Here is a 23,374-nt window from a genome sequence, read left to right as displayed (position 1 = left end):
ACTTCTCATGTGGCGGGGGGGGGGGGGGGGAGCGGCGGGGAATGGATACTAAGCAGCTTGGTCTCTAACGCCTTCATCTCCCCACTAAGAGCAGTTCTGCTTTGACATGTTTTATGTATTTGATCTTTACACGAAGTTTTATTTAAAAAATACTGAAAATGGGTGATCTCTAGGAGGTGCCCTTTTAGATCTGAAGTGCTCGGTGTTGGCTAACCTCTCTTCTTAGAATAGGGCTCTGCCACTAAGCTGTGAGAGAGTGACTTCCTGGTGGATCCTTCTGAATGGGGAGCTGTAGTGATCCTCTGGCCCTTACCAACCCTGGGCTCATTAATCCTCTGCTTCCATCCCCGGGTTTCAAAAAGGCTACTACAACGGAGCAGAAGTCACGCGGGGCTCTTTATACCCTCAAGTATCCCAGCTGCCTAGATTTCTCCTTGTGATTTTACGCGGATGAAGTCTTCCAAGTAACTTTTATGGAAAAGCCAGAGCTTTGACTTTATGTAATGGGGACCATGGGCAGCGATCAAAGCCTCCTATAACTGGAGTCTTCTTTATGATCTTTTTGCCGGAATCCGTGGGACTAGTAGTCTACACGTATGACTTTCCATTTAAACTGAAATCTGGAACTATTGCAACCAACTACACTACAAGCAAGTACAAAACAAACTGCCTTTTGGCTGACTGTCAAGGGAACGATACTTATTTGTGGTTTAAACAGTAGGGGTGAAGAAGGAGACTTTGTCGCTCTTCATTCACTAGCCGGAAACTTCCACGTGTGTGCAAATTGATCACAAAGTAAAGTTTTTGCAATAAGTTATCAAGGGGAAGAGATTGGTTGCCATTGGGGAGATTCTAATCATTATATTTCAGATAGGAGGAAGATCCTGGCAGTTGTGTCAAAGACAGTGCCCCCTGCTTCCCCTCCTTAGGATGGGGGAGATTAAAGTATTGTACAGTGTTTTCAGAATGTCTGGTGGTTACTGACACGAAAATGGACATTTTCACACCTAGGGTGGAAAATTATTTCTGAAGGATCGATACATAAGTGACCACTGTGCTTTTTGTTGAAGAGAGATCAGATTCTAATTTAATTCTTTTTTTTTTTTTTTTTTTTAGGATTTTATTTTTAAATTATCTCTACACCCAGTGTGAGGTTCGAACTTACAATCCTGAGACCAAGAGTGGCATGCTCCAGGAGTGCCTGGGTGGCTCAGTCCGTTAAGCGTCCGACTTCGGCTCGGGTCACGATCTTGCAGATTGTGGGTTCGAGCCCCGCGTCGGGCTCTGTGCTGACAGCTCAGAGCCTGGAGCCTGCTTTGGATTTTGGGTCTCCCTCTCTCTCTGCCTCTCCCCTGCTCATTCCCCCCCCCCTCAAAAATAAACATTAAAAAAAAAAAAAAAGAGTCGCATGCTCTACTGACTGAGCCAGCCAGGCACCCCTTTAATTCTTTTTTTTTTTTTTTAATGTTTATTCATTTTTGAGAGAGAGCATGTGAGCAGGGGAGGAACGGGGGGTGGGGGACGAAGGATCTGAAGCAGGCTGTGAGCTGACAGCAGTGAGCCCAGCACTCATGAGCCATGAGGTCATGACCTGAGCTGAAGTCAGACACTCAACTGACTGAACCATCCAGGTGCCCCCCTTTAATTTAATTCTTAAGGCGTTCTGGCCAGTTGTAGAAAATGGAATGTAGAGGAGTAACGGAAAAATTTCTGTTTTACAAAGCTGAGATCTGGAGAGAGAAGTAATTAGAAACTTCTATGAGAATGTCATTTTAGTAAAGATACATTGAGAAAATATGTTTGCTTGATTAAAAGAATCATCTTTATCAAAGAAATGTGTGCTTATATCAAGCACAAAACAGTCTTCCACTTTTATAATAGCCTGTTAATATCTAGTATTAGCCTCTTTTGCCTGTGAGACATTTATAAAATTAATCTGAATGGTGCTTCTCTACTGTAGCACTGTGTTCAGAAAAATATATTCATAACATTACCTCCTATGTTTTCTGGAATCTAGTGCAGTGATATTATTGGTAGATCTGTTTTATTTTAAAAGTAACACGTACCGGGGTACCTGGGTCGTTCAGTCAGTTAAGCGGCTGACTCGTGATTTCATCTCAGGTCGTAATCTCACGGTTCACGAGATCAAGCCCCACGTAGGGCTCTGCCCTGGCAGCATGGAGCCTGCTTGGGATTCTCTCTCTGTTCCTCCCCAGCTTTTGCACTCTTTTTCTCTCAAAACAAATAAATAAACATTAAAAAGACTAAAAGCAACATGCTTATTTTAGAGAAATTGGAAAAATAACTAAAAATTATAAAGGAAAAAATACAAATCTCTGCCATCCCACAAGTCAGAGATAAATACTCACTAGTATTATTTGATTGTATTTTCTTATATACACACACACAATGGGATTATGGTTTGTGTGTAATTTTGAGGCTTGTTTATGAATTTGTCATGAAAAGTTTCAAGCATATTTTGAAACAAGTATTTAGAGATGAAAACAGTATGATGAACTCTCACATATGTATCACCTTGTTTATACCAAAATTTTGCTACTCTTCCTCCATCTGTCTCTCCTTTTCTTTTTCTTTGCTGTAATACTTTAAGAGAAATCTCAAACATCATGTTATTTTTACCCTAATTGAGTTCAGTATTCATCTCTGTGTATATGGATATTCTACTACTCACGATGCTATTATTATTCCTAATGAGATTCACAATAATCCTCCAGTACCTAAAACTGGTTCAAATAGCGGTTTCCCTTATTAGTCTGCTTTTTGTACTTGACATTTTTGGGAAATGGTTAATCTCCCAAGTAATAGTTTTACTATTCTGAAAGGTTAAAGACTTAAAATATCTTTTCGAGTAACTTTCTTGGATAGTCTTCCTTTATTTCTACTTGTCGAATAGCCTGTTTACCTGACTCATCGTCCCGGGAGTGCTGACAGTTTAGATGGAAAGTTCTGGCAGGTGCTGTGCCTCGCCTGCACCTGTGCTGTCCTCCTTGTTTCGGGCGCGTGCCCAAGTCAGAGTGTGTGAGAGGAACGAGTCCAAGCCGGAAGTTATCCAGGAAGCGTTTGACCTATTTCAGGCCGCTGTACACCCTGCTCTTTGTTTCTTATAAATGTTATCAGGAAAAGTTCTCCGGCCGTTGGGCCTATGACACCTGACTCTCCAAGGAGAGAGATGTCCTCCAGCCCTGGAAACTGCTCGTTCAGGCTTGATTTTCTTTTTTTTAAACCTCTGATTTGGTCTGTAATAGGTCCCCTCTGTGGGAAAGTCATTAAATGCCCTGCAATAGAAGGATGGAAAGATGATATAGGGCTGTACTTTCTCCTTTTTTTTCTATATTTCTGCAGAAGAAGTTTGGGGATAGAAGCTCATAATTTCCTAATCGTCACATGGGTTAAGTACATTAATAATTAACATTTTTCCGATAGGTGCAGCGGTGCCCACGTAAAATTTATGCTGTGACAAAAACATTTGGAAATCAAGTATTCTTGCCACGTAACTAAACAGCTTACCTAATTTTATTGGCCCATTTAATTTCAAGCAGTATTTTATCTGTCATTGTAAGACAGATACTAATTTATGTGTTACACACTTAAAAAAATTTTTTTTAACGTTTATTTATTATTGAGAGTCAGAGAGAGACAGAGCATGAGCAGGGGAGGGGCAGAGAGATGAGGAGACACAGAATCAGAAGCAGGCTCCAGGCTCTGAGCTGTCAGCACGGAGCCTGACGCGGGGCTCGAACTCACGAACCACGAGATCATGCCCTGAGCCGAAGTTGGATGCTTAACCGACCGAGCCACCCAGGCAGCCCATACACACTTTTTAAACATTGCACTTTTATTGCAGTGACGCAGCTGAGGTGGAGGAGGGCTTCAGCCAGCGAACGCACGGTCTGATACTGCTCTCAGCATCTGTAGCTGCGTTTGGTTCTTGAAATGCAGCTGGTCTACAGGCTTCTTTCTGTCCTCACGTTTTTCTCTGCTCATCAGTGAGATGCATAAGCAGGAAGAGGTTAAGGCAGAAACCTGTTTATTGTAAATACGTGTGGATTGTGTTGTAACTCATTGGAATAGCTGTGGTCCCACGGAGATGAGACTTGAACGTGGATCCGCCCTCAGTCGTACACCCCGTGGGCATAATCTCAGTGCTGCTCTTCAGTCACAGTGATGGGATGGGTAATCAGGTCCGCAGACGGGAAAAAGATTGAAGAAAGCATGGCAGGCTGGGACTTAGGAAGCATGTATTTGAATAAAGAAGGAGGCCATTGTGAGCTGCTGGGTAGAGAGCTGTAAAACTGAAAACTTTGGAGAACTGGAATGAAGCAGTGCTTTAGGGAACTCATCCAGGGAAGAGAAAAGTGTAGACCGTGATACTGTGATAACTGGTTAGAGCCTGTGGAAAGCACTGGTTGGTGTTGGGTGGTCATCAGGTGACCTGAGCTGGGACATGGGGCTGGGACTGGGGGCTGGCTCCGGGAGCAGTCTCTTACCATTCATGGGCAAGGTGGCTGAGGGAGATAATTGACCTTGGGACTGAAGATAAAAGAAAGACATCAGAAAGGAGGACTAGAGCCACGTTAACAATGAAACAACTTAAAACACATGTGCTCCGTGAAGAAAATAAATACGACAAAGAGAACAAAGGCCTCTGTGTCCACAATATTTATCTGGGACTTTTTTTTGAAGATGTTTAGAAATATTTCTGATTCTGACACCTTTGGAGGTATGTGAGGGTTCCGACAGACCAAAGTTATTTATCTGCAGCTCTGAAATGGTGCAAAGCCTGGTTTGCAGCAAAACCAAACTTGAACAGACATGAAACTTTTTTTTTCAACATTTATTTTTGAGAGACAGACAGAGACAGAGTGTGAGCAGGGGTGGGGCAGAGAGAAATGGAGACACAGAATCTGAAGGAGGCCCTGGGCTCTGAGCTGTCAGCATAGAGCCCGATGCAGAGCTTGAACCCACGAACCGTGAGATCATGACCTGAGCCAAAGTCGGACGCTTAACTGACTGAGCCACCCAGGTGCCCCGAACAGACACAAAACTATTGATGAACTTTATTTATCCCACTTGATGGGATTACAGGGTCCAGTCTCAGATTTGCTGGAGGTAACATAGAATGTTGTGTATGTACTATATTTCATTTTCTACAGTTTGAAGAGTTCTGCCTTGTGAAGCAGATCTTTTTTTTTTTTTTTAATAAAGTTTATTTTTTTTTTTTTGAGAGAGAGAGCATGCACACGTGTCAGGGAGGGAAAGAGAATCCCAAGCAGGCTCCAGTGCAGAGCCTGATGCGGGGCTCAAACCCTTGAAACGTGGGATCATGATCTGAGCTGAAGTCAAGAGTCAGCAAATCTGACCCACGGAATTAGGTGTAAGGGATTATGGCCCTGTATTTCATTAAAATGATGCTTTTTGGGTCAGTGACAGCAGAATTAAATTTCTTCCCTAGAAACCGTGGTTTCTTTGATAGCTCAGGGAATAACCAAATGTAAAACTGTTTTCAAACCTCCCTTGTGTTGTCCCTGCTCCCTTCGGAATGCTTCACTTCATCTCAGTCTTTGTTACATTGGGGGCTGTGGTGCTTGCTTCAGGGGGACACAGATGTGGGATGCTGTTAGAGATGTCAGTGTTTGGCAAATTTTGGAGAATGTGGGCTCGACCCCGTGGCTTTTCCTTGTGGGGTGGTGGGTAAGAGAGATTAAAAAAAAAAGTAGCACTTCTCATGAATTCAGTGGAAAAGAGAAGAAAGGGCGAGAAAGAGATAGGAAGGGAAGTTTACACCCTAAAAATTATGGCGCTGTAATGTATCTATCTGTTCAGTGTTTGGGTGTGAAGAGAGAGGCTGGGGGCAGTGTAGTGCGTGGCGAATAGGCCTGGGGTGAGGTTCCAAGCCTTATTCAGCTTTCCTAGTGTTGTGGCCTTGGGCAAGACCTTTAATTTTTCTGAGCCTGTTATCTCTGACGTGGGGGAAATTAGACCTACCTCTTCGATTACGGTTACTAGTTAGGGTCTCATGTTACTCCAGATCTTATTATCAGACTCTGATAGGGTACGATGAAATGCCATGGAGAGTATAAAAAGACAGTTCTGGGGGCACCTGGGTGGCTTAGTCGGCCCCTCCGACTTTGGTTCAGGTCATGATCTCCAGGTTCGTGAGTTGGAGCCCCGCATCTGGCTCTGTGCTGACAGCTTGGAGCCTGCTTCAGATTCTGTGTCTCCCTCTCTCTCTGCCCCTCCCCTGTTTGTGCTCTGTCTCCCTCTCTCTCAAAAGTAAACATTAAAAAAAAAAAGACAGTTCTGTCTCTGGGCAAGGAAGCAAGAGAGAAAATTAGCTCTCGGGTAGCTGAGGTTAGCTTCACATCAGAAGTGAAAATTATGGGGATATCCAATGTCCTTTTAAGTTTTTTGATAGCTGGATAGTTGCTGTATCCTATCCTTGGGTTGTACGTATTTCCTACTGAAGATAGGTTGTAGAATTAGGACTGGGGAAAGTTTGGATTTTACAGTGGATTTGTTTAGAATATTTCTTTACGTTCTTGATATACTAGCATATTAGCTTTCGGAAGTCCTCATTAATACATCAAAAACCTAAAGACAAAGTTGGTGAATCAGACAAACCTGCGTCACTAGGGATATAAAAATAATAATAATGGATGCTGGCTGCCACTGCTCTCTCTGGGCCGGTGTGCAGTTCTGGGTAGTGACGAGCTTCGTGCACAGGTCTGAAGATTTTAAGGCAAGTGTGAGATTCAGAAAACAAGAGCAAAACCCATCAACCATTGCTTTATCTCATCTGGCATTTTCCGGCTTTCCTCGCTTCCCAGAGACCCAGCTTCTGTGTTGCCTCTCCCCACAAGCTCCTTTGCCTTGTGATGCTGACCTGGTCCGGGCTTCGCATAATGAGATGGCTCTTAGAAACCACAGAGGGCAAGATTTTGTTTTTGGTTTTTTTGTTTTAAATTCAAACCGAGAGCCTCTGTGGTTAGTAACATTTACGGTTTTACGTGTTTGCATTTGGATCTTAAATCCATCTTGAATTACTTTAATTCAGAGAATAATACTCTTATCCAGGCGTTATGTTTGGTTCTTACCTACTGCTGAGTATTCAGCTGATGAAGACCGACAGGCTTGCAGGCAACAGAGCTAAATCGTCAACAGAAAGACTCTGAGTTTCACATTCTTGTGAGCTGGTGTAGATGGCCCTTAAAAATCCTTCAACACGGGTGCATCTTAATCCATTCTGTCAATGAATAATTACATACAATCAAATGCACTAGTTGTAGGAGCTTTTGCCGTATTTATACACTCATGTAACCTCCACCCCAGTCAAGATATAGAACATTTCCATCACCCCCCAGAGTCTCCTGCTGCCTTTTTGCAGCCAGATCCTCTAAGCTTTTTCAGTTGAGTTCGGTTGCAAACCTAGGTGTCGTGCCTTCTTGACCACCATACTGCCTTGCTTTCCTGCGGGTTTCTTTTCTGTACATTTACTGGAGGTTGGTGTGTCTGGTAAGTTTGCATGCTCATTGATGAGTTAATTGTTTATTACTGATCGATTTATAGGGCTGGAGGTAATTTAGTACCATCATCATTTATCCTGAAGCCTGGGTATCTTCTTTCATCCTTTTTCTTGACTTGCCACATCTAATAAGCGGTCAGGTACTTGTAAGACCTTCCGTTGGGCTTTGCCTTGTGATGTTACTGGAAAAAAAGTTTTTAACTCATTAAAGCATATTATTCATTATTTGGTGTCTGGTTGAGTTCTATAATTAAAAAAAAATTTTTTTTTTGATGTATATTTATTTTTGAGAGAGACAGAGTGTGAGTGGGGGAGGGGCAGAGAAGAGGGAGACACGGAATCCGAAGCAGGCTCCAGGCTCTGAGCTGTCAGTACAGAGCCTGACGCGGGGCTTGAACTCATGAACTGTGAGATCATGACCTGAGCCACCCAGGTGCCCCCTGAGTTATACAATTTTTTAATAGTAAAAATGTTTTCATTAATAAGATAGCTGTAGTTATTGATGATTATTTCTTGTTCTTTTTGCCTTAGGCAAATAGGGTGATTCTTTGCTGGTACTTTTTATATGAGAAATCCTAAATGCTGAATTATGGAGGTTTCGTGATACAAGTGTTTTCTTTTCCAGGACTTTTCCAGATTTCTCAGAACAAAGTGGCAGTTCTCCTTCTAGCTGGCGGGCAGGGGACGAGACTTGGTGTTGCATATCCCAAGGGAATGTATGATGTTGGTTTGCCGTCTCACAAGACGCTTTTTCAGATTCAGGCGGAGCGTATCCTGAAGCTTCAACAGTTAGCTGAAAAATACCATGGCAGCAAATGTATCATTCCATGGTAAGATATGCCTCATTAAGGGAGAGTGTGTGAACATATATCGGTCTATGATATTCAAAATACATGTAGACTTTATTTATAAGCAGACATGTTTCCTGTTACTAATGGTTTTCCCAGGAGCTGTAATTTACTGTCTAAAAGTAATCTGTAGTATAACTAGATAGATGATCATTGTAGCCTTAATGCATAGCATATATTTGCCTCCGACTTTTACATCCCTACCTGAGTACCTCTGGGGACTCATTGGGTTTTCTCAGTGTAGAAAAAGAAACTTGATACTGATTGGTAGTTTGACTATAAATTTCTTTAAAGAAAATTTTTTTTTAATTTATTTTGTGTGTGTGAGAGAGAGCAAGAGAGAGCGAGCACGAGCAAGGGAGGGGCAGAGAGAGAGGGAGACACAGAATCGGAAGCAGGCTCCAGGCTCTGAGCTGCCAGCACAGAGCCCGATGCGGGGCTCAAACCCACGAACCGTAAGATCGTGACCTGACCCAAAGTCAGATGCTTAAATGACTGAGCCACTCAGGTGCCCCGCTATGTATAAATTTCTAATTGAAAATCCGTTTCCCTCTGAAATTTGAAGGTCTTGCTCTGTTGTTTCCATCATTGTTGTTGACAGGTCCATTGCCATTCTGTTTCCCGGTCTCTCCCTGCACACACCCCCGGCCAGCATCTAAGGTCTCTTCTTATCTATGGCATCTGAAATTTCATGATGATGTGATACAAGTCTATTTTTAGTTGCTGCTCTGGGCACTCCAGGAGTTCTCACAGTCTAGAAACCCCTATCCTTAAGTACCAGGCTATATCTTGCTCTCCCCACAGCCCACCCTTCCCACACAACACCAGCTGAAAGCCCCACTGATTTCTCTGCTGGGGGCCATGCTGGATCCCCAGGGCCTGCTGTCGAGCTGTGCTCTAGGGCTCACCCTGGCCAGTGTCGGTGTCCTGAGCACCAAGAGACTATGGGAAATTCTCCTCTGCTTTGTAAAAGTTTTTGATTTGGCTCTTAAATCTCTTTCCCAGAGCAGCTTTGGAAATACATTTTGAGGGGGAAACCGGCTGTGTGTTTGAGATCCCTCAAGTCCCTGATCTTGTTATTTTAGCCCCATGTGACCCAACCAAAGCTCTGTTGGTTTCTCTCTCCTTCCGCCTGGTCCAAGCTGGAGTTCCTACCACTAGCCTGTATCCCAAGTCGGCAAATACCCCCAGGAAAAGGCAGCAGCTGCGTATCCTTAGCCCCTCTTGCAAAGATTCTCACTGTCTGGAATTTTAGTTCCCATCCATGTTGCTTCTGTAGCTCTGTGATGCCTTTAAAAATTGGCTGTTGGTAAATTTCCCAGCTTTGCTAGCTCTTCTCAAGATGAGTATTGGCCATAAACTGTTTATTTCATCTTGATTCCTTCGGGGGGTTTTGCGGGACGTCTGTGTTCTGAGTGGCCAGTATTCTGTTTAAGGCCCTGGTTCCCGCCATCATGTTGGATTTTCTTCCCTCTTCTTCCTCACAGCTCAGGATCTCTGTGCTTTTCTGCTGCAGAGTGATTTAGCCACCTCTTTGTAGTCAAAGTTCAAAATACCCAGGATAATTTGTTAAGTAGACAGATACCTAGTATGGTGGGAAATTATACCATTTTCTTTATTCATTCAACAGATACTGCATACCTCCTTCTAGGTACTGGGGATAGATCAGCAACCAAAACGGACAAAAATCCCTCCTTATATGTATGTGGTTTACATTCTAGTAAGGGCAGGAGCTACTATAGTCACTAATTGTGGTTTTAGATAGGGTTTTTTTCTCCTTTGCCATACTAGCGGGGGTTGGATTTTTGTGAAAACAGAGAGTATAATTACACTTATGATTTTAAATGGAGGATGAGCAGATCCCAGATTACATTTCAAAACTTTAGTAAAAAGAACCAAAAGAGATCATTACACTGTATTACATTTACCCTTTTCTCCCTATTTATTTACAATAGGAGTTTTAAATTTAGAGTACACCTTTCACAGAGTTCTAAAATGTTTATTTAAACCAGTTACAGGCTCTCTGTTGCAGGAGGTACGTGTCATATTGTCACACAGACGTATTTTACATGTAAAGGTTGATGAAATTACTGGAAGAAATTCCCCAAGGGTAGCCGCTAATGCTCCCTTATCCAGGAAGAGGATGAAGGAGGTCAGAGCAAAGAGGCAGTGTGCTCAGTGATTTTTTTTTTTTTTTTTTTTTTTTTTAGCTTAGAAAATAGACAAGATTGAATTGTGCCCTGATTCACATGACCCTATGGCTTAGAAGGTCTACTTTTCTCTTGCAAGGTATATAATGACCAGTGGCAGAACAATGGAATCTACAAAGGAATTCTTCACAAAGCACAAGTACTTTGGTTTGAAAAAAGAGAATGTAATCTTTTTTCAGCAGGGAATGCTCCCTGCTATGAGTTTTGATGGGAAGATTATTTTGGAAGACAAGAACAAGGTTTCTATGGCTCCAGGTTTGTAAGCATGCTTACTTAAGGGTGACTGGAAATGGTAGTAACATAAGTCGTTCCATTTGGTTTTCTTCTTTTAAAAAAATTTTTTAAAATGTGTATTCATTTTTGAGAGAGAGAGAGTGCGCGCGCATGTGAGCATGAGTGGGGGAGGGGCAGAGAGAGAGGGAGACACAGAATCTGAAGCAGGCTCCACGCTCCACGCTGTCAGCACAGAGCCTGATGTGGGGCTCGAACCCATGGACCATGAAATCATGACCTGAGCTGAAGTCGGATGCTTAACCGACTGAGCCACCCAGGCACCCCAGTGATTTGGATTTAAAAAATCAATGTTTAATTCATATTTAAAATTGTATCCCCATTTGGTAATGATTTAAAAAAACTGAAAATACCAGCGGGTGACATGGTACACTTTCACAGTGTGAATGTCTGCCCGCGAGAGCAACTTGGGCAGCGTGCGGGGTACTCGGTGTCTTTACCCAGTGTTTTACATCAGCAGGGTTCGTGGCTACATTACTTATCATAGTGAAAGATTGGGAACCGTTTGCTATTTCATAAATAAGAGGTTAAATTGTAGTTTATCGATAGTAATGGTTCTCAAACTGTCCTAAAACAACTGTGGAGACCTAAATGACACAGAGAAGTAGTTTCAGGTTAACTTTCGATGGGAAGCGTGACGCTGCACGTCCAGTATGGCTGGGCCATCGCTCTGAGCGCCTGCAGGTGGCGTGTGCCCGCTGCAGCCTGCTAGAGGATCCTAGACCCGTTGGCACGCTGCCAGTGTAGACACATGCAGCGACCCTGACTGTGATCCCCACTAGAAAAATAACCGTGTGGACAGATTCATATCTATGTGAATCTTTGCTTGGAGGAAAGGCTGAAAGGGGACAAATAATAGTGTTAACGGTGGTAGTCTCCAGTTATAGGCTTTTGTGTCATCTTAATGCTTTCTTTCCTTCTTAGTTATGGAACACTTTATTTTTAGCTTTATTTTTGTGAAGTCCAATTAAAAAAAATTTTTTTTAATGTTTATTTATTTTTGAGAGAGAGAGAGAGAAAGAGCAGGGGAGGGGCAGAGAGAGAGGGAGACATAGAATCCAGAGCAGGCTCCAGGCTCTGAGCGGTCAGCACAGAGCCTGACGCGGGGCTCGAACCCACAAACCACGAGATCATGACCTGAGCCGAAGTTGGACGCTTAACTGACTGAACCACCCAGGTGCCCCAAAGTTGTCCAGTTTTTCAAGCTGAGGCTGCGAGTGTTGATGGAAGAAGTACATTAAAGCAGCACTAAAAATAGATGTGAAAGAAGAGGCTTTTACCTATATTTATTTTAAATCTGACCTTCATATTAACCTGGTTTCCTAATGAGTTATTTGGTATAATATGCTCATGTATTTTTATTTTTGAGATGGGGGAAATTGTCAGTGATGGCGCTGTAAACACAGAGCTAACTTGAATCGTACAAATATTAGCAACGCTTGAAATGTTATGAAATAATCATTACTTGATAAATAATTTTATATTTCCCAATGTATTATGGGCTAAATGGTTAAAAGGGCTGAGTTAAAAAGAGAAGTATGGTCTTTGGGTTGCCTGGCCCTGCATTAATGTTATTATCTCAGTTCTGCTAAATTACTTTCACAGTCATGTAGTCTAATATTTTGACACCCCCATTCTTCCTTACGGATACTTACTTTTCTTGACACTGTGATATAAAACTGCTTTCCAGAGCTCTTCACCCCAGTTTGACAGCATTAACCCAGGTAACAGTTTGGGGGTACCTTCTGAATGGGTTTTGGTGTGCTACTAATGGGCTCTTTTATTTCCCAGATGGGAATGGTGGTCTTTATCGGGCGCTTGCAGCCCAGAATATCGTGGAGGACATGGAACAGAGAGGCATTTGGAGCATTCACGTCTACTGTGTTGACAACATCCTAGTGAAAGTGGCAGACCCCCGGTTCATTGGCTTCTGCATCCAGAAAGGAGCAGATTGTGGTGCAAAGGTAATACCTTTCCCAACCGTAGCGAGGCTCTAGGTGGATTTGCTCTGTCAGAATGTACATTCCAGGACTCAAACTAGAATTATTAGGGTGATTGGAATATTTTCTCTCTCTCCAGTAACTAAATTATCCCCCACCTACTTTTTCTCTTAAATTGGCAGCTTTTGATTCTAGAAATAATGTTCTGTGCTTGTGTGTGGATGATTTGTTAAGTACTGGGAAAGTGAATGATCATCACTAGGCCTGGGATGGATTCGTTAATATCAAGCTGTGTTTGGGGCGCCTGGGTGGCGTCGGTTAAGTGTCCAACTTCGGCTCAGGTCATGATCTTGCACTTCGTGGGTTTGAGCCCCGTGTTGGGCTCTGTGCTGCCAGCTCGGAGCCTGGAGCCTGCTTCTGATTCTTTGTCTCCCTCTCTCTCTGCCCCTCCCCTACTTGCACCTTCTCTCTCTCTCTCTCTCAGAAATAAACATTAAAAAAAGTTAAAAAAATATCAAGTTGTATTTGATCAGATTAACCTACTTTCTTCCAGTGACAAAGTTGCTGGAGTAGGAGGAAGGGAAGTATGGTGGGAATAGCAGATGTAGATTTCAGCAAGGCATTTGACAAGCTACCTCGTGGTAATCTTATGATTAAGATGGAAATGTGCAGAGAAGGGCAATGAAGGAGATTGTTAACTGCTTGACAGCCATCAACATAACACACTAATATTAAGATAGACGGGGTGGGTGGGAAAAAGCGGGAAGTCTGTATTGCCATGTGATAAGACTGGTCTTGCCATTTTCTTTTCAACATTGTTTTAGTTGCACAGATGATGATATAGGAGGCATGCCTATGTGGCAGTGAACAAAACGTGTCGTGTTTCTAGGAAAAAATAGAGAACATGAAAACACTGTGAAAGATTTAAAAATATTAATACCAATACTTGTTTTCTGGAAATCTGTAAAAGTATCAGTTCTCACCAAATTAAAGTATAACACAATTTTGGTCAAAGTCCCAGTGAGACTGTTTGGGGGACACTTAACAAAATGATCGTAAACTTTAGAAAAAACATGTAAATATGGCCAGGAAAATGCTGAGAGAAGGTGAGAAGGAGGGAGGAGGGTTGGAGACAGTCTACCAGATATTAAAATGGGTTGTACATAAAAAAAAGAGTCCTGAAACCAGAGTAGAATGACGGATTGATGGAACAGAATAGAGCAGTCAGAAATCAATCCACGTACACGTAAGAACGCTGTATGTAAACACATGGCACTTCAGATCGGTGGGGGAAACGAATGAGATAACTGGCTGAAAATAAAGTAAAATCTCATCCTCAAAGCTCATACCAGATCAGTTTCAAATGGATTACAAAGTTAAATATAAAAAAAACCCATAAAAATGTTAGAAGAAAAAAATACTGACACGAAGGGAAGACCTTTCTGCCAAAAGCAAAAGCTATATAATACAGGCTTCTGACACAAACAGATTAGACTAGATATAAATTTGAAATATTTGGATTTAAAAAGCATACCATAAAAAGCATATCATAGCCTTGGTTTGAGATTTTCTATTATAAAGATGTCATTTCTCTTAAAATTAATCTGTAAATCTAATGCAAAGCCATAAAAGCTGAAGTTTTAAATTTACCAGTGCGGGTTTAGAGAAATTAAACTGGTAGACCCCAGTAAGACTCTTCTAGACTCTGAAAATAGAAAGTTGGTTCTGTTATTTAAGACCTCTCTCTGTTTTAATACTGTATGAGTATCTGCACTGTATTGTAAATGGTTATTAAGTTATAATAGAAACAGGGCATTTTAAGTAGCTGAGCCTTAAGAAAAAAAAAATAACTAGACTGTATTTCTGACTTTGCTCCGCTTGGTGTCACTCTTCCTTCTAAAACAGAAACTTTAATTTTGCTGCTCTGGGCTTCAGGTCAATTTAAATTCTATACGATCCGAGTGGTGAACCTGGAAAGAACCTCAGAGATCATCTCATCAGCCCCTTTGATCTCAGAAACGAGCACTCTGAGGCCCAGTTCTAAGTGAGCTCCAGGCTCAAGGTCATTCATCCCCATTCACAGAAACAGGATTAGAATTCACATTCGCTAACTCCTAGTTGTAGTATGCTATCACATTATAAAACCAAACTCTTTGGCGTGATTACGTTTTTGCCGACAGCTTAAAAACCTTGAAATTAGATGTGCTACGATTTGTGAGTATACTGGTCACACAGAGATACAGGTGTAACCTGTCCCTCTTCACCACCACCTGTGGGTTCTCCAGGACTCTCAGTCCTCCTGCTTAGTTCTGTGTCTGGAACATAATGCAGAAGTCACTCAGTGAGTGACTACGTAGTCAGATGGACTGCTCTGTTGTCAAATTGCGATAAGACTGGGTGTATGTTAAAAACTTTTAGAAATGGCAGAAAGCCTTTATGTAATCTGCCCTCCCACCCTTTTTGTTTTAATTGAAAACCAAGATGTCGAGATATATTTTTACGAACATCTGAATTAGGGAGTTATTCATAGTGTGGTAGTGGAATTCTTTTCATTACTTCTTTAAAAGGCTCCCGTCTTTGTGAATTCAGGAATTCAGTATTTTTCATGGAGTGAGAACCTTGAGAAAAGACTCAGAGCGGTGGTTTGCAGAAGCCCAGCACTAACAGGGCAGGAACCATTGTTAACTGGAGGTCATCACTCTGTAGAGCAGTTGCTTGAGCTTTGACCTTGAACTTGGAGCTTGGAGTGGTACTTCAAACTCAGCTTTTCAGGATTTCCCTTGGAGAAACTCAAGCAAACTTCTTAATTTTGTGCTGTATAACTTTCTGTGTAATGGAAACTAACCTTCCGTTTACGCAGTTTGCAAATGCATTCTTCTGTAATCTAGACTTTTGTAATATTTGGAGGGTCAAGAGTTGTCATAGAAGTACATCTTTCACTGACATAACGCTTGGGAACCGTAAAGTGTGAATGTGCTCAGGTTCTCTATGGCTGGTCGGAGTAGGGGCACACAGAGGTGACTGGAAAATTTAGTGTGTGTGTGTGTGTGTGTGTGTGTGTAGGTTTAAATGGGAGCGAGAGGACTCTATTCCAAATTCCATGTCTAGTGAGACCCCCAACTGTGGAGGTGGTGAGGGTGAGGGGTTGATAGATTAAAATTGCACATAGGCCTGTGATTGATGGAAATCATTTTGTTGTATGTTTCCCCCCAGTGTAATCCACTTCCTTGGTAGAAAATTGAACAGTGTGCTCCTTTCAGGGTGGCAAACAGTGAAACCACACAGCGGACTTCCGTGCCCGGTAGCCCTGCCTCACCGAGCTAGACTCTGCGCCTGTCGCTGTAATTGCTGTGTAAACGAAGTCCTCAATGGTGGCTTTAGTTGTCTGGAGGAGACTGCCGCTGGCCGGGTTTATTTTAAGAAATCAATTGCGGAGGAAAAGTTTTAACTTTATTGATGTGGATTTCATGTATGCTTAGGATAGACTTTTTAGTTTGGGGACAGATTTTTCAAACTACTCCAAAGCATGCTGGATTGCTAGTTGAACAGGGCAGACAGCAGTATCTTTAAAACCTTCCCGTTGTTTGAATCTTCTGTCGGGTATTCATCTCATCTGAATCTTGATTTTATTTTAGCGCATCTCACACAGTGCTTAACGTAATTTTCTTCTGAACATTTCATTTAGGTCAGTGATGTGTTGGATTAGGGTGGTGGGGTATCAGAATCACTTGTGAGGGTTTTTTTTTTTTTCTTCTTAAATTACATATTCTACATTTCCCTGTGATTTAGGTATACACCTTTCTCTCAGCTCCCCCCAGCCTAGAGCCATTGATAGATGATCAAGTCACTGGTTTTCAAACTTTCTTTAAAGCATAGAATCAACTTCAGACAAAGTCTAACATGCAAAACAGATAAGTATTGGGCAGGCTTTTCTGATTGAAGTTGGAGCCAGATCCCAGTGACCTGCCTGCCTTGACGCCCCCTACCTCCTCGCCAACTCCTGGAACAACAAGGAACATGCTGTATTCATGAATGAAAACAAAAGAAGCACCATTTTCAAATGAAATAATGATTCAGGCAATACAAAATGAGAGACCAAATGCCTTACGTTTGTATTAATGAATCCCAGAGAAATTTCATTTATTCTCAACCGTTGAGTGTCGTTAAGGGTAAATTAATTAAAATAAGGTATTTGCGGGGAAGTAGACTCCTCATTTAATTATTCCCAGTCAAATGTGATTTCCTCTGGGCTCTGTGTGTGTGACGGCATTTCTATTCCATGGTTTAGTTAGGTGATAAACAGGAAGGAGATAATTTACTTCATTTCCAGTTGGACAGTAGTCTGTCAAAGAATATAAAGATGGGTGGGTGGTGGTCTGCAGTTAGAGATTCCTTTTGACTTAATGCCTTAAAGACAATATAAGTAAAACTGTACGTGTGGCTTCTGAAAATGGCAAATCTCCAATGTCGCAGTTGATTATATTTCTTTTCCTGCTGCTGTCTTCCTTTGGCAGGTGGTAGAGAAAACGAACCCTACGGAGCCTGTGGGAGTGGTTTGCCGAGTGGACGGGGTCTACCAGGTGGTGGAATATAGTGAGATCTCCCTGGCCACAGCTCAGAAACGAAGCTCGGACGGGCGACTACTGTTCAACGCGGGGAACATTGCCAACCACTTCTTCACTGTCCCGTTTCTGAGAGATGTTGTCAAGTATGAGCAAGATAGATTTTTCTGTCATTACTCAGGAACTAAGTCACTTGAGAAGGAGGAAGACACCCCAAGTCCTTATTCTGTGGAATCCATCTTCTCCCCTGAAGATCACCCTCATCAAGTGGAAATTTATCTCACATTGTTGTTGTTTTCACATGATAGGGTGCACATCTCTAGGAGCCTGTCTGCCCTGCGTCTAGGGCCCCAGAATTCCTGCCGGTGGACGCAGGTCATCTAGTGTTGAAAAGCTGCCCGCCCAATTTTAGCTGGCTCCCAGACTAGCATTCAGGAACCAGTAGGGAAAAGAACCAGAGACCTGGGTGGAAATCAGCGTGGTGGGATAAAAGCATAACATCAGAAGCTTCTTTAATCCATCGGTCTGTTAAGGGAAGGACCTTCTCACTGTCTGCTTCATGTGATAGCTTTTAGACATTCATGATGATGGTTTACTTCTCAAAAAGTTCCTGAGCTTTACTGTAGGGTATCGACTCCAGTTCCACAATATCTCCATTCCACTCTGCGCTTTGTAGCTGTGTTAGTTGATTTGTCCGTAACAACTGTCGATCCTCATCTTCCCATTCCACACTTCAGGGGCTCTCGGTTGGGAAAGTTGGGGCAAAGAACAGAACCTTTTTTGGAAGACATGGAAACTAGGAGAGACATTGGTGTGAGCTGTGGTGTGTGCTCTTTAACGTGGAGATCGTTACTGGATTCTTTTAAAACTAAGGAGGTGGATAGGGAAATCTGTTCACTTCATATTTAAACATGAACCGAAACTTCCCAGATGCGCTTCACTTTGACAGTCTTAGCAAGGTTGTGGGTGCATTTGTGCCTGAGTGTGATTATCGGATTTTCTGGCATTTTAACTTTGGAAAGTGATATTATGTCTTTTTTTTTTTTTTTTTCCCCTACTCAGTATTTATGAACCTCAGTTGCAGCACCATGTGGCTCAAAAGAAGATTCCCTACGTGGATTCCCAGGGGCAGTTAATTAAGCCAGACAAACCAAATGGAATAAAGATGGAAAAATTCGTCTTTGACATCTTCCAGTTTGCAAAGTATGTTTTCAGCAGCACCAGTAAGATTAGCTACAGGTCTTGAAATGTTGCTTTTCACTCCGTTAGGCCAGGACGCTGTTTTCAGCAAACAGTCGGGAGCATGTATGTGAGGTGTGGCGTTGTGGCTGTGATTGTCCTGTCGAGACTCGTTATCATTCTCTCAAAGCGCCAACCTGGGAGTATGATTTGAGTTGCCTGTATGTTTTCTTTCTTTCTTTTTTTTTTTTTTAATTTTAATGTTTATTTATTTTTGAGAGAGAGAGAGAGCACGAGCGGGGGAGGGTCAGAGAGAGAGGGAGACACAGAATCTGAAGAACAGACTGCAGGCTCCGAGCCGTCAGCACAGAGCCCCACGCGGGGCTCGAACTCGCAAACCGTGAGATCATGACCTGAGCTGAAGCCGGATGCTCAGCCGACTGGGCCACCCAGGCGCCCCAACCTGTATGTTTTCTTTACACCCGTTAGTCCGTTGTCTGACTCTCCTGCAAAATTGTTAAATTTTGTTAAAATTGTCACTTACTTTGGCTAAGAGACTAAAAGGTTGAGCTAGGGAATTGGCCCAGTTTGTGCGTAGGCTGTCTTACTGACCTATAAGTACATGTTTCGGAGAACATGACTTTAGATTCTACAGCTCTCCATCAGAGATCACATTCGAGGCTGAGGTATGTGGCTCCGAATTTGGCCAGTGTACAAATGCAGAAGACGAATTAGCTGTGTAAGATTCATCTTCCCCTGTGGGCTTCTAAGGCATCTTTTTTTGCCTCCCCTTTCCCCACCCCCAGAACAGATACTCATGGGTTTTGCATTAAGATTTCTGACCTTTCTGACTTAAGATGAAGTGTTTTGTAGTTTGGGGTGAAAATAATTTCTCATTTTTGCATTGGAGAAAAGAATTCCAGCTTTAGTCTAGGGACGAGCAGGATTTCTTTCAGTGTTCGTCTGGAATCAGGTTAAGACCAGCTGTTGAGGACCAGGGCTTAGCTGTGTAGATGGATCACAGCTGTGTTTGCAGTTTTAAACTTTATGATAAAGTGGTTCCTATATGGCTCCACTCCAGGAAGTTTGTGGTGTATGAAGTACTACGTGAAGATGAGTTTTCCCCGCTGAAGAACGCGGACAGTCAGAACGGGAAGGACAATCCTACTACCGCGCGACATGCCCTGCTGTCCCTTCATCACTGCTGGGTCCTCAACGCGGGGGGCCACTTCATAGACGAAAACGGCTCTCGCCTCCCAGCCATTCCTCGGTAAGTCAGTGTCTGATCTCGTGTGTGTGGACGCTTCCTGGACTTTGTCTCTTCGGACCTTTCTCCTCTCCCTCTGACTGTTCCTAGCTGTTTTTTCAAAAAGCATAGTATTGACGTGGGCAGTTCCCAGTGTATGGTGGCTTTTGCCCGTTACAAAGAGAGTGATAGCTTTTCTTCCCATTAAAGAGGAATCACTTCTGAATCTCTCGTTTTGGATATGCGTCCACCATGTCCGTGTATGACTCTTGCTGAAGGGCGGTCAGGAGGGAATCCTGTTGGCATGCCATATGGGTAAAGCCCGCCGGGGGCACACTGCACCGCAGAGTGAGAGCGCTGGTTGTTGCCACTCACGTGCCCGTGGCCTTACTACTTGTGCCATCTGTGAGACTCCCCACCTGCCACTTCCCGCCAGAGACCCGCCACCCACATGCGACCTATGAGATGTCGGCTCGCTGCCCCTCCGACCGCGGCTCCTTCACGGTCACTGGGGGAGGCGCCGGGAAAGGAAGGGGGTGGCACTGGCATTCACTGATACTCAAACTTGAGAAATGTTTTGGGATTTAAAAGTTAGAAAAAAGAAGGCACTTTTAGCTATTTAAGTCTAAGAGAAAGCAATTTTAAGCTAACTCTTGAATTTTATGATCAAACCCTCACTGGCACCTAGAATTACCCCCTTCAAACTCATTTGATATTTGTGCACTTATGTACAAAACAGGCTGCCGTGTAATTTATGTTCGTAACGGATAAAATGGCCGGCTGCATGCTCAAAAGCGCTAGAATGCCTTGGGGAACGTTAGAACATCCGCCAGCTGACTGGTCCATGAGCGTGTTTTTACCAGCAGGGCCAGGGCTGGGCTGTGTCGCAGCCCAGAGCCACGTTCAGGCTCTGTCTCGTCAACAGGTTTGCTCTGTGGCCCGTCAGTTGTCCTTCATGCTTCGTCGCTGGCCGTTGAGTTTTTTTTTACCCCTTCCGATTTCCTTTGCCAAGTTTATAATTTACCATACATCGACATGCCTTTCAGTCAAGTATATTTTGCATTTCCACTTCATTATTATTGTTTGATTTGTTTTCCATTCCCATTAATGCTTATTTATTCCTACATAGCAGTGCTACAAATGGGAAGTCAGAGACCATCACAACTGATGTCAATCTCAAGTAAATATCCCAGCCTGCCCGCAGCGCATGGTGACGGGGCTGTGCTTCCCTCCATACTAACTGGCGTTTGTAGCTTTAGTGCTCTGCCCTTTGGTGGTCCGGGGCGGGTGGATGGTTGAAGCTTTGGTGGGGGTGTCCTGCGCTTACTTGGTGGCCGGTATCTGTCGGGATGACACTAACTCAGAGTCTCCGTGCATGCTGGCTGTGGGGAGCATGCTCTACTAGAGAATCTGACGTGGATGTTTGAGTCTGTAGTGACAGATCCACTAGTGATGGGTAAGGCCTTGGGCAAGTTCCAGGCCGGGAGAGCAAGTTGAGACCCCAGCATCAGCTAGATAAGAAGAGCATTCTGAAGAGGTGTCTCACTGAATTGGAGATGTGCTCTCAGTATAAAGCTGGCGGCCTCTGATGTATCTGATGGCTCTTAACATAGAGAAAACTGTTCTTTTAGTGTTTTCTCATACTAACAGCTCCCTTCCGTGTGTTAATTTTGTGTGTTAATTTTAGTCAGTTCTTATCCTGCGCCCAAAGGAAGAAGCTTTTTGTCTGAATGGCAGATAATTTGCAGCTAGAAGTAACACATATCCTCTCTCATCGGGGTATTGATAGCATTTGCAAAAGCCATTATCCTTATAGCTAAAGAGGCAGTCTGGTGTTCTTGCTACGTCTGAAAAATTATTTAGTTAGAAGTTTTAAGCGTTGAAGATAATTTGGGAAACGTACAGGGTGGAGGATCTGGAGATGAGAGTTATCTGAGAAGTAGCCACGAGTGGGGGAGGATGCCTGGGTGGCTCAGTTGGTTGAGCGCCTGGCTTCGGCTCAGGTCATGATCTCACAGTCCGTGAGTTCGAGCCCCACATTGGGCTCTGTGCTGATAGCTCGGAGTCTGCTCAGATTCTGTGTCTTCCTCTCTCTGACCCTCCCCTGTTCATGCTCTGTTTCTCTCTGTCTCAAAAATAAATAAACATTAAAAAAATTTTTTTTAAAAAGAAGTAGCCACAGGGATGTGATATCTTTTTCGTCCTTGTGGTTGTTTTTCCTTTTTTTTCTGCCTGTGTCACTCACCTTTTCCCTATGGAGATGGGTCCCTGTCAGTGTCGGTGTCTTCTTGTCCGGAGACAAGGAAGTGGGATCACAGATCTGGCTAGTTTCTTATAGGAACCAAAGGTGACTATTGCCCTTCATGCCTTTGGGAACCAAGATGCAGAACACTGTGTTATTTTCTGCCCCATCCATCATTTTTAAAATATGGAAGCAAGGTGCTTTTATTTTATTTATTTATTTTATTTTATTTGTTTTAAACGTTTATTTATTTTTGAGACAGACAAGCAGGGGAGGGGCAGAGAGAGAGGGAGACACGGAATCCAAAGCAGGCTCCAGGCTCTGAGCTGTCAGTGCAGAGCCTGATGTGGGGCTCGAACTCACAAACTGTGAGATCATGACCTGAGCCGAAGTCGCTCGCTTAACCAGCTGAACCATCCAGGCGCTGCAGGAGCAAGGTGCTTTTATAATTTAAGAAATAGATTTTTGACCCAAAATATCTTTCTCACTGAGCCACAGCCTTTTTTTTTTTTTTTTTAATGTATATTTTTTGAGGGAGCGAGAAAGAGCACACACACACAAGAGGGGCAGAGAGTGAAGGCGGCAGAGGCGTTGAAGTAGTCTCTGTGCGGAGAGTGGAGAGCCCGACGTGGGGCTTGAACTCATGAGCTGAGTTCATGACCTGAGAGATCATGACCTGTCCCAAAGTTAGAGGCTTAACCGATTGAGCCACCCAGGTGCCCCGAGCCACAGCTTTTAACCTCAAAAAGTGAAATAGTTTCTTAATGACAGAGCTGAAATCAGCAGCCAGCTACCTCCGTTGAGATACAAATGTTTTAAACACTATTTCTTGTTTGGGTTCTTTTATATAGTACTTGTCTCCCCAATGATGTCCTTTTAGCCATTTGTAGAATAATTAAACTGAAATCAAAGTTGAGCCCCCAATGAGATCGCGGACTTAGAAATAAAATTGTTCCTGCTGAAATTCTTCTCTCTAAAGGGTGTCCTCAAGTGAGTAGAAAAAGATTACTTGTAAGTGAGGGGTGATGAGGTATTTTGTATAAAGGAAACCAGCTGGGAGATACTCTGAAAGAATGGAAACAAGGTGCTGAGTTTTGACCAGGTGACATTAGTTCTAGTTTTCATCTTAACCCCTATGGAGCAGTTAGTTACCAAAAGTACTCTTGGCCAAAGACTTTAGGGAACAGTACTGTCACTGGTTTAAGTTGCCGATCTCCTGCGATTTTGCATTTGGTGATGGGAGCTTCTGTCTTTCCTCCTTCTGGGCATCCAGCTTTATTCAAAGTGGCTTTCTTTTCTTTGTGGTACGTGAA

General features: G+C 43.1%; 1 protein-coding gene across 6 annotated transcripts in view; it reads left to right on the top strand.

The window, feature by feature from the left end:
* UAP1 (UDP-N-acetylglucosamine pyrophosphorylase 1) overlaps positions 1-23,374 on the top strand; it is a 53,520-nt gene that overhangs the window by 10,733 nt on the left and 19,413 nt on the right. For 3 of the 6 annotated variants that reach the window (XM_045048441.1, XM_045048440.1, XR_006591445.1), the window contains exons 3-9: positions 8,169-8,373; positions 10,681-10,856; positions 12,684-12,856; positions 17,347-17,540; positions 18,457-18,597; positions 19,655-19,843; positions 20,949-20,999. In XM_045048441.1, coding sequence (XP_044904376.1) covers positions 8,169-8,373; positions 10,681-10,856; positions 12,684-12,856; positions 17,347-17,540; positions 18,457-18,597; positions 19,655-19,843; positions 20,949-20,999 — 1,129 coding nt within the window. The remainder of the gene's footprint in view (positions 1-8,168; positions 8,374-10,680; positions 10,857-12,683; positions 12,857-17,346; positions 17,541-18,456; positions 18,598-19,654; positions 19,844-20,948; positions 21,000-23,374) is intronic. The other 3 variants (XM_045048444.1, XM_045048443.1, XM_045048442.1) reach the window with 2 other exon arrangements.

Source organism: Felis catus, chromosome F1, assembly GCF_018350175.1.
Source record: "Felis catus isolate Fca126 chromosome F1, F.catus_Fca126_mat1.0, whole genome shotgun sequence".
NCBI lineage: Eukaryota > Metazoa > Chordata > Mammalia > Carnivora > Felidae > Felis > Felis catus.
This window is presented reverse-complemented; position numbering and strand designations above follow the sequence as displayed.